The following is a 19,515-nucleotide window of genomic DNA, read 5'->3' on the forward strand; positions in this document are numbered from 1 at the left end:
AGAATTCTGCTCCTGAAGATTCTTGGAAGAATTGGAGCCTTAGCACCGGTTCCTCAGGGCCTTCCCAGCGCTACATCGAGGATTCCAACAAGTTTGGGCCCCTTAGCGACGTAGAATAGGTAATGGGGCAGCCACATGGCTTAAAAATGGCCTCCTGGAATATAAATGGATTAGGAAATCAAATAAAGCTTGAATGGATAAAAGAACTGGCGAAAAATAAAGAGATCATTTGTATTCAGGAGACCTGGCTATGTGGGGAGTCCCGGTAGTGGATGGGTTCCGTCAAGTCTATCGCCCGGCAGTAAAATCTAGGGCTGGCCGCCCAGCAGGTGGATTGCTGATATTACTATCTACAAAGTTAGTAAGAAAGGTATCCCAGCTCACTATCATGCAAATGGCTGCTCTGCTGTAGAATAACCCTAATCGCTGTTGGAAATAAGATAGAAAATGTGTTGATCCTAAATGTATATATGCAATGGGGCACTCAGGAGGAATATGGTGTAGAAATGGGATATTTTAAGAATGATTTAGATTTACTGTTTGAAATGTATGATTCTGATTTGATTCTGTTGGCAGGGGATTTTAATCATAAACTCAAACCAAGGCGGCAAGATCTCATGTTTTTTGAAATTTTGGAGTCCTATGCTATAAACCAAGCAAAGTTTCCCGAAAGTCTCTGCTCAACACATGACGCAAGTTTGTGAAATTATTTAGCAACCAAAAGGTTTTTTTTTGCCTGAACGGGAGACTTCCCCGAGATCGCCCGGCAAAGAAAACGTTTAAACAAGGGACACAAAATTGCCCCATAGATTATGTCTTCATGCCCGCATGGAATTTTAATTTAATAAAGGGCTTTAGAATAAACCATACAGAAGGTAGTGACCATAATATTTTAGAGTTGGAGCTGGAGTTCCTCCATCAGCCTGCTTGTGAGAAAGTAATCCCGCAACAGATGGATTACCCAAGGCGTATTTCAACCCGGTTAACAGAAAAATATATAGAAAAGTAAACCAGGCTACAACAAAACATTAATCTAGGACTGTAGACAGATCAAACCTGACTTGGTACATTGACAAAATAAATCGAGTGGTACAAAGTATCAAGGTTGAACTTAGAATAGATGAAAAGGCCAGCAAGAGCAAACAAATGTCACAGGCCAAGCAACGTAACTGGTTTAACATAGACTGCTTAAATAAGAAAAGAGAACTAAGGAGAGAACAGCGCAGCTTGAGCAAAAAATTTGATAAAACAAGGGCAGAAAACCTAGCCAAATTAAATAAAGAATATACTACACTTCTCTACAGCACAAAAAGAACCCATAAGGAAATCTGCTGGGGGAAACTGTTGGAGGCAATCGAATCAAAGAATATTCGATTGTTCTGGAAGCTAGTACAATCAGCAACAGAGCTTCCTGTCGCCTCCATGAATTGTGTAGTAGAAGAAGGGGCCTGGGAGGAGTATTTGAAGAAATTGTATTCCCCGGGGCGAGAAATTGAAGAGGAAGTATTAGGGGATTGGAGTGGTCTGGTAGATGATCTAAAACCAGACTTTTCATTCGAAAATGTCCTAATTACGATAAAAACCCTAAACTTAACAAGAGCTGCGGGCCCAGATAACTTGCCAGCTCTAATAATAAAGTCACGGACATCGTGGTGGCCTGAATTTTTCTCCCTACTGTTCCTAGTAATCCTTGATACAGGGATGATCCCGATTAATTGGAAGGGTGCGATAATTAGGCCCATTCATAAAAAAGGGGACATTTACGCACCCAAGAATTATAGACTAATTAACCTTCTTGATATTGGTGAAAAGATATTTTCTAAAATTATATTAGGTAGGTTAAAGACTTGGGTAGAAGAGAGATCACTTATCCCAGTTGAACAAGGCGGATTTAAAGAAGGCCACTCTACAATAGATCATTGCTTTGCCCTGCGATAGAGCAAAATGGGAAGTTACACTGCTGCTTTGTCGATTTTCGGGCAGCATTTGATTCTGTGGACTGTAGTATACTCTGGGAAGATATGATAAGATATAAAATCCCGGATGGCCTATTGATGATCTTAAAAGAGTTGCATAGTGGGAATTGGGCCCAGATAATCAGAGATACTCAGGGCTCACTAACTCACAAGATAACTGTCGGGAATGGCCTAAGACAGGGGTGCCAAAGACTTTAGAAGTCGAAAGAAGTGCAAGCCCAAGAATGAGCAGTCGCAAAGTGTCTTGTCTCCTATAGGCAAATGATCTAGTGATCGTGGATCAAACAGAAGTAGGACTCCAAAGGAAACTAAATGTTTTCAAACATTACTGCGATAGGAAATTATTGACCGTAAATATGGAGAAAACTAAGATTTTATGTTTTGGGAAGAGTAGAAAGAACTTTACTTGGTACCTAGGCCACGACAAACTAGAGGCAGTTAAAGAATATAAATACTTAGGCCTCTGGTTTGATAGTGCGCTAAAATGGTCCACCCACCTGGAGGCACAAAAAGCAAAAGCCTTCTCGTCAATATGTGGGCTAAAAAAGTTTAATAAAGAATATGGCGATATGACACATAGACCAATGCTAAAGGCATTTGAAGCAATGATCCCCCCGCAAGTACTGTATCGGGCAGAGGTACTATACTTGAGTGGTAAGCAGGGGTGGGATCGGGAAGAAGGAAAACATTTTAAAATATTAACGTCTCTACCAAGATCCACAATGGTCCAAGCAATCAGAATGGAACTAGGAATAACTTCCTGGACAGTGCAGGCTCAAATGGCATTACTAAGATTTTGGAAGTGCTAGGACCCTGGAGTTGCACAGAAGGTCTCACAATGGTGTAGAGAGGAGATCCAATCAAGTCGTCTTGGTTGGGCAAAGGATGTGAGAAGAACCCTCCAGAAAGTAGCAGGGAGCCTTAACGTGAGACTTTCCCAGCACTCCTTGGTGGCCGATTTTACAAAAAGAATGCTTAGGGAACAAGGTCGGGCTTCCTCGAGGGCCCAGGATCTTGACTATATGTCATTGAAAAAAATCAGTCCAGTGGTTAAAGAATTCATGGGAAAACGATTCCTGATTTTCGTATCTGGATATATTGCCTAACCAAGGGTTAAGACATGAGATCTTAAGGACCCGAGTCGGGATTAATCCTTGAAAGATAGACGGAAAAATAAAGTCTGTATTGATTAGCCCAGATGGCATATGTAATTGTGGGCTCGGCTTTAAAAATGATATGTTGCACATATTGCTCGATTGCACATTTGTCCTTGCCATACGGAAACAGTTTTTACGTCCAATATTTTTATCGCATAAGATAAATTCACGTGCCCAAGCGGCCTGCCTACTTACAGATATGTCCTTGCTGGAAATTGCAATAGGATTGGGAAAATTCCAGAAGGCTATAAAAGAATTTGTAAGGGAAAAACTAAAGAAGAGGCAATGTTTTTAATTGTTTATAGGCCTATTATAAAATGAGAATTCACCTTCTTTTGAAACCTAGAGTGCTCTGTAAATTGTGTTTAATGAATCTTGGGTCCTGAGGGTGTCACCTTCTTTTAACATGCATTGTATTTTAAATATTTATTATGTAATAGAAATTAGATTATTCACACTGTAAGGTCTTGATTCTGTTTTGTATTGTTTAAAAGACTGGTCCGACATGTAAAATGATTTACCTTTACCAGAGATTCATTTGTCTGCCGAAGAAACTAACTTTGTGAGTAGAGAATGGTGAGCTCGACCAAATGTGACGTTTTCTACTTTTGATTTGTTTACTACGGTGTTGTAGTGTTATCTCCAAGCTGACAAGGTGATGTTTATCTTGCATATTGTTAAGCCTGGTCCGATAATGCGTAACGATGCATTTAACCTTCATACCAACATTGCACTGACGTTTTTGTCTTTTTCTCTTAATTCAAACAATTGGATTTACATAAACGAGTGGCTGACCGCCATATGTATCAACAAACCATTTTGCATTTCCTAAATAGCGAATTTTAAGGAATCGCTATTTAGGAAATGCAAAATGGTATGTATGTACAAAATCGCTTTTCAATAGCGATTCCTTAGCATTCCTAATTTGAGATTAGCAAATTGTTAATCGCAAATTACCCCTTCATTTCCATGGTCCAGGAGGCCCATAGGAATGAAAGTGCAATTTGCAATTAGCAATTTGCTGATCGCAAATTAGGGATTTTTCCAAGGGTGCAGGGGTGTCTCAAGAACACCCTGCTGCACCCCTGAAAAAGACATTTGGGGGCATATGGAGCACATACATGCCCTAAGGGCATGTATGGGCGTCATATGGCACCTTTGTTTTTTTTAAAAAAAGCTTTTTGATAAGAATTCGCAAATTACCACCAACTAGAAGTTGGTGGTAATTTGCTAATCCTTAATGGCATTTTTTGCATATTTTTTGTTTGATACATTGCATTTAAGGAATCGCAAAATTTGCAATTCCTTAAGTGCAATCGCAAAATAAGGATTAGCAAATTTTGTTATTCCTTATTTTGCATCAAACTTGTTTGATACATACCATTTGTCTAATTAGCATTCGCAAAGGCCAAAATTCGCAGTATTTCGGCCTTTGCGAATGCTAATTAGCTTGATACATATGGCCCTGAATTCCGTGTTTATCCTAATTTGGGAAAAAGGGATTTTCACACAAATCAGGATTACAACTAGTGTCGTAATAGCACCCTTTTTTCTCACACAAACGCTGTCCAGTAAAACATGGCGGAATTTAGGCAAGGTAAGATCTGGACATTTTAAATTTTACAGTCAGGAATGGGACAGACAGCACATGTGACATTGCAGCGCTATCCACTGTTCCACGGTATGGAACTCGGAAGAATGTAATTCTAGAACCGGTATACGTCATGCTTGTAATTTACCGGCTGCAGTAATACCGCACCAAATAACGACCAACTCCAAATAAAGAAGTTTTGACTACAGTCACAAATTAAAATTAGTATGTGTTTTTGTATTGTAAAATAACATTTGTATAGTAGTTTTTATCTCGTGTGTCCTCCCTCCGATAGTATTGCCCTGCTGATCTGGAAAGAAGCTTTCCTGCCTGGATGTTGGAAGTGTGGAGTGTTGTGCATAAAGGCTGTAGGGATAATCCAGTTGCTCCTATGTGCAGTTGTTATTGTATTTACGCTGGTTATTGATACAGAAAGGTGTGGGGAAGGTAGAGCCATACTAGCCAATCTATAACACCCCCCTGTGCGCTCCACGGTTAGATAGTTCTTCGTTGTCTGATAGGACATGCCTATATTGTCATGTTTCATATAGGCGCCCTAGGAGAAGCAGTGTGGCACAGCACCAGGGCGACTGACTCCAGAACCCAGGGGCTCATGGGTCGATCCCTGGCACCGGCAGCAGAACAGCCTAGCACCGTGTGACTCTGGGCAATAGCTCGCTTAATCTTCCCGACGGCCCCCAGGGCTTTGACACCTTCGGGTAACTGTTTGCGCTTTATACTGGACATATACATTTAATATAGGCCTGGGTAATATCATACACCATCACCTACACTGTCCCCCTCATACTACACAGTAACGAGTTTTTAGGATTGAACCTTCACCTAGTTCCAGTCCTGGGTGCAAAAGGAGGGTTTCTCCTGAACAATAGAGTCCTATAACTTCATCAATAGAGTCACACAGTATGAATGAATATTTATAAGGGTTCTTGGACACCAGGCAGGGGCTACACCACCTACCCCTCCATATTATTTATTTATTTTATTTTATTGAATTTATAATGCGCAACAGCTACCCACAGTGGGTTTCCCGGCGCAAGGGAAAGACTAAAGAAGAAAAAGGACAACGCAGCAGTACCATAGAACAAAAGCAGCAACTTATGTATTTATTAAAAAAGCATAGTTTTCAATTTTTTCCGAAAACAAAATAGGTTGGTTTCAGATTTCAGGGCAGTTGGAAGCGCGTTCCAATATTTGGGACCTAGATGGGAAAAGGCTCGACCCCCCATCCTTGCGAGTTTGAATCTTGGAACAACAAAGTCGCAATTTGCGGAAGATCTTAATGTGCGACTGGGCTGGTAAGGTTGAACAAGACTCTGCAAGTATTTTGGGGCCGTGCCCTGTTTGATTTTAAAAAGGTAGCACAGGGCTTTAAATTTTATCCGGCTAGAGACCCTAAGCCAATGTATATCTCGAAGAGCCTGGGAGGCCGATGATTTCCTCGGGATGTTAAGAAGAAGTCGGGCCGACGAGTTTTGCACAACCTGAAGCTTATTAATGGTTGCTACGTCTGCACCGAGATAGAGGACATTTACATAGTCCAGACGAGAGGTTACTAACGCCTGGACTACGGTTCTCCTGGTGGCATGGGGCAGCATCCATAGAATTTTCTGGAGCCAACGCAAGGTGGCAAAGCAGATGGCGGCCACCTTAGTGGCCTGCTGTCTCATGGAGAGTTTATCATCTATGAGAAATCCGAGGTTTCGAACCACAGATTTTGGCTGGGGAAGGGGTCCCATATCATTGAGCCAGTGTTGTGGGCCCCAAAGATCTTTATGCTTCCCCAGGATGACGACCTCGGTTTTGTCACCGTTTAGCTTAAGCAGATGCCTCTGCATCAACTCAGCCATACGAGACAATCCGGACTTCAGGGTCGATACACTGTTACTCTCACTGCTGGAAAGGGAGAAAACCACTTGGGTGTCATCGGCGTATGAAAAAATAGTCAGCCCAGCTTCCTCCGCGATGGTAGCCAGGGGTCTGACATAGATGTTGAACAATAGGGGGCTGAGTATGGACCCCTGCGGGACACCATACGCCGATAGACAAATGTCAGATGTGGCTTTTGTAGAAAAGACCTGGAAAGTGCGCTCACTTAAAAAGGAGGCAATCCAGGCTAGCGCAGGGCCGTCCACTCCCAGGGACCGGAGAGAGTTCAAAAGAATGGAATGGGACACGGTATCGAACGCCGCACTCAAATCCAAAAGGATGAGTGCTGATGTTTCCCCGCGGTCGATACCGTGCCCTAAACTCTCCGTTACCCCCAGTAGGGCCGTCTCTGTGGAATAGTGCGCACGAAAGCCAGACTGGGAAGAGTGTAAAAATCCTGAACTTTCCACAAGATGGTTTAGCTGAGTATTAACGTGTCTTTCCAGCACTTTTGAGAGAACAGGCAGCAAGGATATGGGTCGAAAGTTTGCAAGGTTGGACGTATCGACTCCGGCCTTTTTTTGAAGAGGAACGACCATTGCGTGCTTCCAATCCTGAGGCATAAGGGACTCTGTTAGGGATGCATTTAAAAGTCTCATGAGAACCCGTCGGGGTTCAAGATCCAGTAACTTTAAGATTTTAGCAGCTGCCCTGTTCCCATGATGCACTGGGCCAGGGACAGACTAATTTGCACATAGCCAGGTTCTGAACTGGGATGGTGCAGTGAGCTAAAAAACAGTGATGGATCAAGCCCTGATCTTTTGACTGGGTAAGAGTGTTCTGATTAACTCAGATACTCTGTCCATCACCACCCCCTTTTTGAAATATTTTGGCCACCACAAGTGTGGAAGGGTATGCTCAGACATGAGTCCCTTGCTCACTGCACCATCAGGATTCAAGCAAGCCGGGCAGAAGACGGCTTTAATGCCAGAAACCGGTCCCCGGAAGATTGTTTCCTTTCCAGTGAAGAATTGGCTTGGTAGTTTGGTCTGCCCTGTTCCCATGATGCACTGGGCCAGGGACAGACTAATTTGCATATAGCCAGGTTCTGAACTGGGATGGTGCAGTGAGCTAAAAAACGGTGATGGATCAAGCCCTGATCTTTTGACTGGGTAGGAGTGTTCTGATTAACTCAGATACTCTGTCCATCACCACCCCCTTTTTGAAATATTTTGGCCACCACAAGTGTGGAAGGGTATGCTCAGACATGAGTCCCTTGCTCACTGCACCATCAGGATTCAAGCAAGCCGGGCCAAAGACGGCTGTAATGCCAGAAACCGGTCCCCGGAAGCTTGTTTCCTTTCCAGTGAAGAATTGGCTTGGTAGTTTGGTCTGCCCTGTTCCCATGATGCACTGGGCCAGGGACAGACTAATTTGCATATAGCCAGGTTCTGAACTGGGATGGTGCAGTGAGCTAAAAAACGGTGATGGATCAAGCCCTGATCTTTTGACTGGGTAGGAGTGTTCTGATTAACTCAGATACTCTGTCCATCACCACCCCCTTTTTGAAATATTTTGGCCACTACAAGTGTGGAAGGGTATGCTCAGACATGAGTCCCTTGCTCACTGCACCATCAGGATTCAGGCAAGCCGGGCCGAAGACGGCTGTAATGCCAGAAACCAGTCCCCGGAAGCTTGTTTCCTTTCCAGTGAAGAATTGACTTGGTAGTTTGGTCTGCCCTGTTCCCATGATGCACTGGGCCAGGGACAGACTAATTTCCATATAGCCAGGTTCTGAACTGGGATGGTGCAGTGAGCTAAAAAATGGTGATGGATCAAGCCCTGATCTTTTGACTGGGTAGGAGTGTTCTGATTAACTCAGATATTCTGTCCATCACCACCCCCTTTTTGAAATATCTTACCTCAGGCAGGAAGGCGGGGTCGTTCAGCAGCAGCAGAACTTGCAGGTCCTTTTTGTTAAGGTTGCTAATCTTGTGAGCCTTCAGCACAGCCTTGTTGGCATCAGAGTGGATGTCATGTGAAAAAGGGCAAGTGTTACTAAAAGGAAACAAGAAGGAAACCATTACAAAAGTCAAAGCCATAAGATGAGGTAAGTAAATGCAAAACACATCCAGTAACTACTGGTACCATAATGACCTAAGAAATATCACATTAGCATTAGACACCATCCTAAAATATCCTAGCATGAAATGATGATTACGCACTTGTATAGCGCACGACTACCCGTAGGCATCTCGGCGCTTGTACGAATACCGCCAAGGAACCCTTCCTGGCCTTTCCCTGTGAGGAGCCCACTCCTGGGCACCCCCAAGGTGAAGTCAGGCATCCTCAGCGTTGTTGGGGCCGTTGTAGAGATTAAGCAAGCTATTGCCCAGAGGTGCAGATTGGGACTCATGATTAGAATAGGCACCGAGGCGAGAATTATCAGGTCCGAGGAAATTGAGCCCGAGACCCGCCGTGGCGGGAATTGAACCCTGGTCCCGGCCAGACTACTGCATCAGGGTCTGCCGCTCTAACCATTGAGTCACACTTCTCTACTTTATGACATGACATTAGGCAATACATCACATTAGGCCCAAACCTCCATAGCACAAACACATTACTCACAAGGTCTCACCAGCATAAAGCACATTACGCCATCACATTAGGGCCTTGCGCCCTACCAACATACAACTGACCCCCTGGCCAACTGGCATTTTGCTGAGGTTCAAAATGCCCTCTGTCCCGAAATGTCAGGACTGGCTGCTGATGCAGCAGAATCCGAAAGTGCGCAATTGTGCAGGCCTAAATGTTGCAGCTGCCACTAATTGCTGTGCAGCTGTGATGAACGGTAGGCATGGGCACTCACCTAGCCCTATGGGTGGGTCCTCACTGGGAATCTGTAAAACAAATGGCTAAGACGGTGCAGCTGAGTAAAAAAAATCAGCCCTGGCACCACTGTGCCTCCTGAACCCCTCTCAGGGACTCTCTCACAACATGCTGCCAAACGTTGCCCGCTACGGCGGCGCAACTGAGAAGCATCAATTAGGCACGGGCACCACTTTGCCCTGTAGACCCCCACTGGAGCTCAAGGCAAATGGCCCCATCGTTCGAGCGGCCCGCTCAGGTACTAGGCACTGCGCCTCGACTGGCGCCAACCAACTGAATATGCAGAGAAATGCCCCCAAGTCCCACTCTGGGACTTCTACAGAAGATCTGTCCCAACGTTGCAGCTGCCTGAAACGGCAGTGCAGCTGTGGCAAGAAAGTGAGCAGCAGCGCTCGGGAGCCCCGCTCTGGGGCTCTTGTAACCAATTTGCACCCCACGTTGGAGCGGCCCGCTCTCCTGCGGGTCCACTCGGCAAACAAGGCACCAACAACAGCGAAGTCTTCACTCACCGGGCTCTCTGGTGCCGCTCCTCTCCCCGCGCCGAGGGTCCTCTTCACTTGGGGACACTCTCCTTGGCTCTCGGGGGAGGCTCGGCAGCATCGGCAGCACGCGGGGCTCTCTCCTCACCACGGGAGCCCCGCTGGTCAACCTCAGCACCTCTACTCCTTTCCAGCCGGCCTCTGCTTCCGTGGATTGGCCCCGCCCACTGTCAGGCAGCAGACGCCTGGCTTCCGTGTCGCCTGTCCCGGGTCGAGGCGGTGATTTCTTTCAGTCAGCGGTGCAATGCTGGGTGGGTACCCGCCATCCAAAAAGGCACCAAAACAGCGGGGTCATAATGCAAATGCGGGGTGGTCACCCGCTTCGAGAACCATAAAGGCGGAGTGGGCTCCCGCCTCACTGAAAGGCTGAAAATGCAGTAGAAATGCATGGTGGGCTCCCTCCCCGTCCCACAGCACTGCAGGGGAATCCCTACATCGGGATTCCCTCACCAGACGTTACAGCTCAGCGCTGCAGGGCCCCAGCACTCCCCCATGCTGTGAGAGAAAATAAAGCACTCACAAGGCACTAAAATCCTGCAAAAGTCCAAGGGGCATGGCTGGGTCCAGGGAGGCCAGCACACAGGCCAGCACACAGGGCACTGGATTCAAGATAGCCTATGGCCACTGGATTCAAGATAGCCTGGCTGATGAGGATTATGAATCCGAAACCGGTCCCATGATGCTTGTTTCCGGTCCATGGAAGACATGGCTTGGCAGTTCGGGCTGGACTGTTCCCATGAGGCACAGGGTCAGACTGATTTGCATATAGCCATGTCTGAAATGGGGTGGCTGAGTGGGCTAAAGAATGGTGATGGATTAAACCCAGATCAGTTGACTGGGGGTGAGTGTTTGATTTGCTCAAACGCTCCGTCCATCATCCCCTTTTGTATCGCTTTGTTCGCCCTAAGTGTGGCAGGGTATGCTCAGACGTGAGTCCCTTGCTCACTTGGCCACTGGATTCAAGATAGCCTGGCTGATGAGGATTATGAATCCGAAACCGGTCCTAGGATGCTTGTTTCCGGTCCATGGAAGACATGGCTTGGCAGTTCGGGCTGGACTGTTCCCATGAGGCACAGGGTCAGACTGATTTGCATATAGCCATGTCTGAAATGGGGTGGCTGAGTGGGCTAAAGAATGGTGATGGATTAAACCCAGATCAGTTGACTGGGGGTGAGTGTTTGATTTGCTCAAACGCTCCGTCCATCATCCCCCTTTTGTATCGCCCTCCAGCAGGGATGCAAGCCCCATGGTGGTTCCTACGGGGCCCCCAGCAGCAGCACACCCCAGTAGCACAGGAACAGCACACCTTTTCATGGGGTCACAGCCCCAGTATTTATACACCTGTTCCCTTTGTCTGCGCCACCACAGGGCTTGAGGAACCAGCAGAAACTGGTCTAGGGGGGAATTGGAGCACTCTGTTTACCAGGTTCCTCTTCCTATTGTTAGGTGGGGGCTCGTCCTGAGACACACCACGTGGGGGCGGAGCTAGCATTCACTAGGGCAGGCATCATCCTATTCAGGGACTTCTCCTCCCACCACTCCATATGCAGATGTCCCATTCAGCCTAGCGCTGACTCACCCTGCCCCTCCTGGAGCCACCCGCACCTCCCAGCCCCTGTCACTCAAAAGCCAGATATGCAATTCACATCAGGCAGGCAGACACATAGCACACAGAAATGCCAACTTCTAAAAGTGGCATTTCTAAAATAGTTATAATAAATCTGCGCACACCATTGCGTAGCATTTATTAGCACTATTCCAAACATGCCAAACTTGGTAGATACACCAAGTTCGACCACGCTGCACCTTCCATATCAGGGATTACCACTGAAGCACTTGTCAGGTAATACCCAATGCATTCCTATAGGAGGCCAGCCCCACAGTAGTGAGAAACCAAAATGGTTGTTTGTCACTATCAGGACATGTCACACACTTAAGGTACATGTCCTATCTTTTACCTACAATGCACCCTGCCCATAGGGCTAGCTAGGTTACAAGATAAAGGGTTGTACCCAAGGAGTCACTGGGACCTGGGTGAGAGTGCGGTACAGGTAAGAGGGGTCCCAGAACGTAAAAGCACAAAGATTTTTTAGAGACCATAACTTGGACATTAATACAAAATTAGCAACAACATTGTTATTTAATCACAATGTGTAGGCACATTATACCACATATTAATACAGGCGAAATTCAACGCAATAAGTGCCCCAAAGGGAGATCAGGTAGGAGGGGAAGTGGTTTTGGGAAAAGTGTAGGGTATTTAGGGTAGTGACATAACAATGGTCAAAAGACCTTTATAAGCAATAAGATTTATCTGATTTACAAAAAACACAAACTGGATTCGAAAACAAATCTTGTAAATCATGCTTCCAATAGTTTACAATCAATGATAGTTGTGGAAGGAAGCTGATCTATGGACTGTTGGTCACATAAGAGGTCTGTCGACGTTTCGATCCACGGAAATTGTAGGCAATTATGAGTGCCTTACTGGGGGGTCTTCATCAGGACAGGGGTGGGGCGAATTACCTAGAAAATAAGTTCAGAACGGACATTCATGAAAGAGTCACGGAGGATCAAAATCTGGCTAGCCATGAATTTACATCAAAGGTGGTTGAAGGCAGGGAACACTGTGTTTACATATTTACAATGAAACGGTCATTGATATCATGGCAAGTGTTGAATCCTTGGAGATGGGAACCTCGCAATTAATGCGTGCTGGAATAAAAATAAAAATAAACAAAAGTAAGGGACGGAGTCCGTGTCCTAAAGGGCGTAAGATGAGCAAAATTCCAACCCCTAACTAAATAAAGGAGCGAGACTTACAAAGGACCGGCTAAATTGACTTAAAAGTCACATGTTATATTAGTAGAACCGCCGCAATGCGGTCGGTCATTACGGAATCTGCATAAATGGAAACAAGTGGGGAGGGGGAGAGAAAACAAGAGGAGTTAAGCCCCAGGTTGTAGATATTTATGGCCAATACCAACAAAAATGCGGAATGGGAAGCAAAACTCACAATTCGTGGAGGCGTACTTTGCGAAGAGCCTCACCCCCCAGCCCCTGTCACTCAAAAGCCAGACATGCAATTCGCATCAGGCAGGCAGACACATAGCACACAGAAATGCTAACTTCTTAAAGTGGCATTTCTAAAATAGTTATAATAAATCTGCGCACACCATTGCGTAGCATTTATTATCACTATTCCAAACATGCCAAACTTGGTAGATACACCAAGTTTGACCACGCTGCACCTTGCATATCAGGGATTACCACTGAAGCACTTGTCAGGTAATGTACAATGCATTCCTATAGGAGGGCAGCCCCACAGTAGTGAGAAACCAAAATGGTTGTTTGTCACTATCAGGACATGTCACACACTTAATGTACATGTCCTATCTTTTACCTACAATGCACCCTGCCCATAGGGCTAGCTAGGGCCTACCTTAGGGGTGACTGACATGTAGTAAAAGGGGGTTCACTGACATGGCACACACTTTAGGTGCCACGTCACAGCGGCAGTCTCACTGCGTGCACAGGCCCTGCAATGGCAGAGGCCTGAGACAGGTTTGAAAGACTACTTCAGTAGGTGGCACAATCAGCGCTGCAAGCCCATTAGTAGCATTTAATTTACCAGCCCTGGGTATAAGAGATAACACTTTACAAGGGACTGACAGGAAAATAAATAGGCCAAACAGGTGCAGACCAATCTTACCATATTTAACACAGAGAGTGCAATTACTTTACACTGGACAGCAGTGTTAAAGTGCCCAGAGGCCTAAAACCACCAACACCATGTCAGTAAAAAGGCTAGGAGAAAGGCAAACAGTTTAGGGATGACCCTGCAAAAAGGGACAAGTCCAACACACAATAATTTTTTATAAAGCATTTTTCTTCACTTTAAATTCCTCCTATTTGTATTTTTCTGTTGTAAATACGGCACCCTGTCTACAGGGCATTTTGACACAGCAGGCATATTGCTCCCAGTGGCTGGTAGACACAGTGTCATAACAGTTTTTGCAGTACATTTTTCTACACTTTAAATTTCCCGCATTACAAAAATGGTTGTAGGTTTGTTGTATACGTGTAACAGTGCCCCATATGGTGAAAGGTATGTTCTGTGCCTCAAGTAGATATGACAGAATCATTCACCCATTCACATATTAACCATTCACATGCACACATGTTCATACATTCCCAAAGACCACGCTCTCACTGACACACATGGCAGCCTTGTCAGAGTGAAAAGTATTTTGTTCAAACCATATCTTTGGCTCTATTGGCATTAGGCATAATCAATTAAACTGGGTGTGGAGGTGTATGGTGACATTGCAAGAGTGGCTTGGCCTTCAGTAGCTCACAATGATTTTTACTGATCACAAGTAGCTCTCAATACAGAAAAGGTAGGAGACCTCTGGGTTAGTGACTGCACACTGAGGCATACACCAGCCCTCACCCATCCCCCTGCAACACCACCAGGAAGCGCACAACACTCCCCCATCTTTGAGGGAGCCTGTCCTTATGTCTTTTTTCTCCTAACCACTACTACTCTGTGACCCGCACTGGAGAGGAGTTGGCCATTTTGGCCGAAGTATTCCATCGTCAAACTTCCAGGCACGTCTTGTGAGACTCCTTAGTATCACTGTTAAACTAACTATAACTGTTTGATGTTTTAAGTATACAATATGAAGTTTTGGATTTATGAACAACTTTGTTTGTACATGAATATCTTCTTTTAATCGTCATGCATATGAGATGGCGCTGCACGAGGCATGTACTGCAACTGCTATGTTTGATGGTGCGCTATTTACTACTAAAGCACTGCATCAACTGGAGTGCTTCCAATGCCAGAAGCTTTTCAGGTTAATTTAACCTTTTGTTCAGGCTCCAATTGAAGCAATGCTTCTTTGTGTCTCACCACCTCCACCAATGACCACTTACATGGAAATATGAGGGCCACAGTAGAAGTAGGAAAAGGGGAAAAGACAAGAGAAAAAAACAGAGACACAGGACTCTGCCACTTCTGTTTCATCACTTTTCTGATCAATGAGATCTATGGGATTTAAATCCATGTAAGTCAAAGAGATATCTTAAGAGTCGTGTTGTTCAGAGAACTAAACACAACTGCAATTGTGAGATGATATACCTGAATTCTGTGCAACTAACTCACTGTACTTTGATGTAGAATGGGGAATTCCTCAAATCTAAACATACAAACATAAGTGTGTCAAATATACATGTGCACTTTTGACTAATTACTGCAAGTGTTGTCACTACACACTCTCCTGTGGAAGATGAGTTATAGTTTCTACCTGACTTTTGTAAAACATGAAAGATACCTGTTAATATCCTGTTGTTCCCTACTTTAAGCAATGGTATATGCTTACTAAAACTCTAATGTGATATATGTGACATTTTTAAACACGTATGCAATGATCCACTTTAACAATCCTCCTTTTTTCTGCACAGGTTGAATACAACCTTAGTCTTATCAGCTCAGATAAATATTCAAGAGAACAGTTCAAAGATTGTTTTTAATCAACAGCATCACCTGGTAATACTTCTCTGTCATACCATAGTAAAATATAGCTTCAGTATTAACAAAATTCAGATAACTGTTCAAGAGAATAGTTCAAAGTATGTTTTCATCAACAACACAACTTCATGTTACTTCTCTGTGATCCAATGGCCCATACTAACAATCCTTTAATAAGCAAAAGTTCTCTGTGAAGGAAAGGTGGAATTCATGTAGTGAGGTTCTAGCTGCATCAATATTGCAGCTTGATTGCCAGTCAAAGGACCCCATGAACAGATTCAAAGTTATACCCGATAATCCAAGATGGCTGCTGTCTCTCTGAAAACAAGTGAGAGTTTGTGGCCAACTGGGAATTATATTTCACTGTCAGCACGCTGCCGCAGAAATCAGGTCCTACACTTATGTGCAGCTTCAGTCCAGACAGGCACTTATGACCACAAGCATTTCCTTTGCTAAAAGGCACACAGCCAGAGTAGAGTACCGGCTTTCCCCGAATTTGCCAGACAAAGTAGTAACAGAACCTCAAACTCTTCCTCCGGAAAACTCTTCTTAGAACATGTTTTGCTCCAGGTTTACCAGGCACAGTATTACAGCTTTGGATTGGTAAAATACCACCCGATTCCGGACACGCGCGGAGACAGACTGCTTTTTGATCCATGCCGATTCTGGACTTTCTGCGAGACCAGGACACAGCGCTTTAGGACTAGGAAAGCAGCCCATGAAGTTCCGGCTTTCTGCTCCTCCCATATACTGCCACGCATCATCAGGAACAGACTTCCTCGTTTTCATTACTAGGATCCCTCGGAACTCCCAGACCAAGGGACCCACTTGATATCGTTCCTGATCTACCGTATCTACAGCCACTCATAAAATAGGAGGGGAACATCTGAACTTTCCAGTCTGCCCAATCATTCCGACGTGCCCATAATCCACCTGGTCTGAACAGAAACGCCAACTGTATCCTTCGAGTGGACGATTTTATCATTCTTATCAGATGGTAGGAACACTGCTGCCTGCTAACCTTCGTCCACATTATATCATTTACAATTGGGAGTGTTTTAAATAACAGGTTCATCTCCAAGATTGGTCAGCTACAGCATACTCATAGATTTGCTTTTTCAGCCTACAATTGAGACTGTGAACCAACTCTCATCTATGGATTAAACATATGCGCCCTGATGAAGGATCTTCTGAAATAACTTTGTGTTTCCGAAACGCGCGTCGGCGCTTTTTTCCATTGCATGGCATTCTTTGATGTTGTGATTGATAGTGAATAACTGGTTTGTTTGAATGAGAGCGTGTGAATGACTGTTAGAATGAAAGAATGAAGTGTCATGTTTTTATTGTTCTATTTGTATTTGGGCTGATGCCTATTTAAGCTTCCATCATTTAAAGAATTGTTGTACTCTAGAAGCTGACCTTTATCAAATGGGGTCTCAATAATTTTATTACAAATGATTGACTCAAAATTAATTTTTCAAAATATTTCAGCCTTTCTGTGGGTGTTCTTGGTTGATTGTCATTGTTTAATTCTTTATTCTTTGGGGAAGCTCCCTTTCATGTTCATTCAGTTAAGATACCACCCAAGCCAGCCTGAAATGAATAAAAGCAACCCCTGGCATGTGTTTCACTCTCATTAGAGCACTTCGGAGAGGTACTCACTCGGCGGAACAGCCAAGAAACACTGGTGAGTCCGCTTTCTTTAGTCGAGCATTTTGTTTGCATTGTTTAGTTCATGTGGGCCAGCACCAAACGCAGGATGCCTACATGTTTCGGCTTAGGCCTGTCACTGGGCAATATATATATATATATATATATATATATATATAGACACTGACGAAGGCTGACGCCGAAACACGTTTGTTGTTTACTTTTCATTTAAATAAACAAGACCGCTGCTAATTTCATCACCCCCGGAGTGCTGTCGTTCCTTTGAGGGAAGGGACCTTTTGAGCGTTATATATATATATATATATATATATATATATATATATATAAAATAATCACCGCTCCTCCTGCACCTACTCGCGCACTCATACACGGGTGCTGTATGCGGGGGGTGCTCCCGCAAATATCACGCTTCTCGTCTTCTTCCTTCTCCAAAAAGACGCAGCACTCACGGGGGAAGAGTCATAGATTTTATTTCAGCTCTCTCACGCACCAGACGCGTTTCGGCATTCGCCTTCCTCTGTGGTACGAGGGCGCGCCAGAAACGGCCATCTTTTATTACACCGTGATCACTTGCTCTCAGAGCATAAACATACAAATAGGACAAATGTATTTACACAAACTTAGGCGCCATTTTGGAACGATGTCCCGTAATCAAAGTATATACACATACTCATAGACAATATGTCATACATTGTCTCATAAATCATATTGATGCTACAAATGAACAAGATGTTCATTCTGCTACCTCTTATCATGCCCTAGATGGGCTTAATCAAATCATGATCCCGCGCCTATGTCATTGATTACGCCCTGTATGGGCTCCGTCTCTACATTTGTTAACTATACAATAAATAAATAAATAAATAAACGTGCACCTCACCTCCACCCAAATTAAACATCAAAATAAACAATACAAAAATTACAGAGCATTTTTTCAACATTTTCTAAGTTCCTTGAGGACAATCCTTCACCATCTTATTACTATCTATTTCATTGATAAACCAAACTTTGCGAATAAGGTGCAGATCCCCCATCACAGTATATACACTCTCATCCTAATCTATATCACCATACTTCGAATGCAAACTGAATCTTATAATTAGTGTTCATGTTAGTACCTATGCCCTCTACATCTCACTCTACCGTATATTAGCCACCTAACTATGTGGAATGAAGAGCCCTTCATCCGAAATGTACTGTCAATTCCTCATTACTATTCAGGCCCCCCGGTGCTTTAGTACCAAGATCGATAATATATCTAGATTCTAATCTTCTCAGTCTCATGGTTCTATCTCCCCCTCTTAAACTCATAGGGACATGATCTATGGCAAAGAAAGATATCAGGTCACTTTTGCTGTTATGATGCTTTTGAAAGTGCCTGGCTACAGGGTAATTTGCATCACATTTATTTATGGCCCGTAGATGTTCTAGTATGCGAATTTTCGTTTGATGGATCGTGCTGCCAGTATACCGTAATCACGAAAATTAAAATTGCACAAATTTTATAAATTGCGTCGATGGAATGATCAACCGTGTCAAAGGCGGCGGAGAGATCTAAAAGAACGAGGGCCTGGGGAGTGTTGGTGTCTAACCCCTCTCTAAGCTCGTCCATCACGGAGATGACAACCTTCTCAGTGGAGTGCCGGGGACGAAAGCCGGCCTGGCGGGAAGCAAATCCCCCACTTTCCTCCACGAAGGCACCAAGGACCTGGGTGACATGAGCCTCAAGGGCTTTGGCCAGAAAAGGGAGAAGGGAGATGGGACGATAGTTAGAGGGGGAGGCGGGGTCAACCCCAGGTTTTTTTAGAATGGGGATAATGATAGATGCTTTATGAGGGACCGGTACAGCCCCCTGTTCGAGGGAATCGTTTAGAAGAGTGAGGGGCGGAAGGTAGCAATTAGTAAAGATCTTGCGAAGGACATGCGCCGGGGCGATGTCCGCAGGGGATCCAGATTTGACACGGGTCAATAGGGAGAGAAAGGTTTCTCTAGTCAGGAGGGGTAGATGAGTCAGGCTGAACGTGGTGGAAGGAGGCTGGGGATCGCAGAAAGTAGGGGAGGGTGACGGAATCTTTGCCTTGATGAGTGCAACTTTCTCAATAAAGAAGTCATTGAGAGAGTTGCACAGAAGTTGGGATGGGGGAATTTTGGAGGAGGCCCTGTCGGAAGAAGCCAGCTCACGAACTATAGCAAATATCTCTTTAGACTGGTTCTCTGCTACGAGAATTCTCCCTGAAAAGTAGGCTGTCTTGGCGAGGAGGATATCCTTTTT

At 44.6% G+C, this 19,515-nt stretch overlaps 1 protein-coding gene across 1 annotated transcript in view; it reads right to left on the reverse strand.

The window, feature by feature from the left end:
• LOC144807727 (protein mono-ADP-ribosyltransferase PARP12-like) overlaps nt 1-19,515 on the reverse strand; it is a 332,204-nt gene that overhangs the window by 291,284 nt on the left and 21,405 nt on the right. The window contains exon 3 of the mRNA XM_078673397.1: nt 8,534-8,669. Within this exon, the coding sequence (XP_078529523.1) occupies nt 8,534-8,669 (136 nt within the window). The remainder of the gene's footprint in view (nt 1-8,533; nt 8,670-19,515) is intronic.

Source organism: Lissotriton helveticus, chromosome 1_1 (genome assembly GCF_964261635.1).
Source record: "Lissotriton helveticus chromosome 1_1, aLisHel1.1, whole genome shotgun sequence".
NCBI lineage: Eukaryota > Metazoa > Chordata > Amphibia > Caudata > Salamandridae > Lissotriton > Lissotriton helveticus.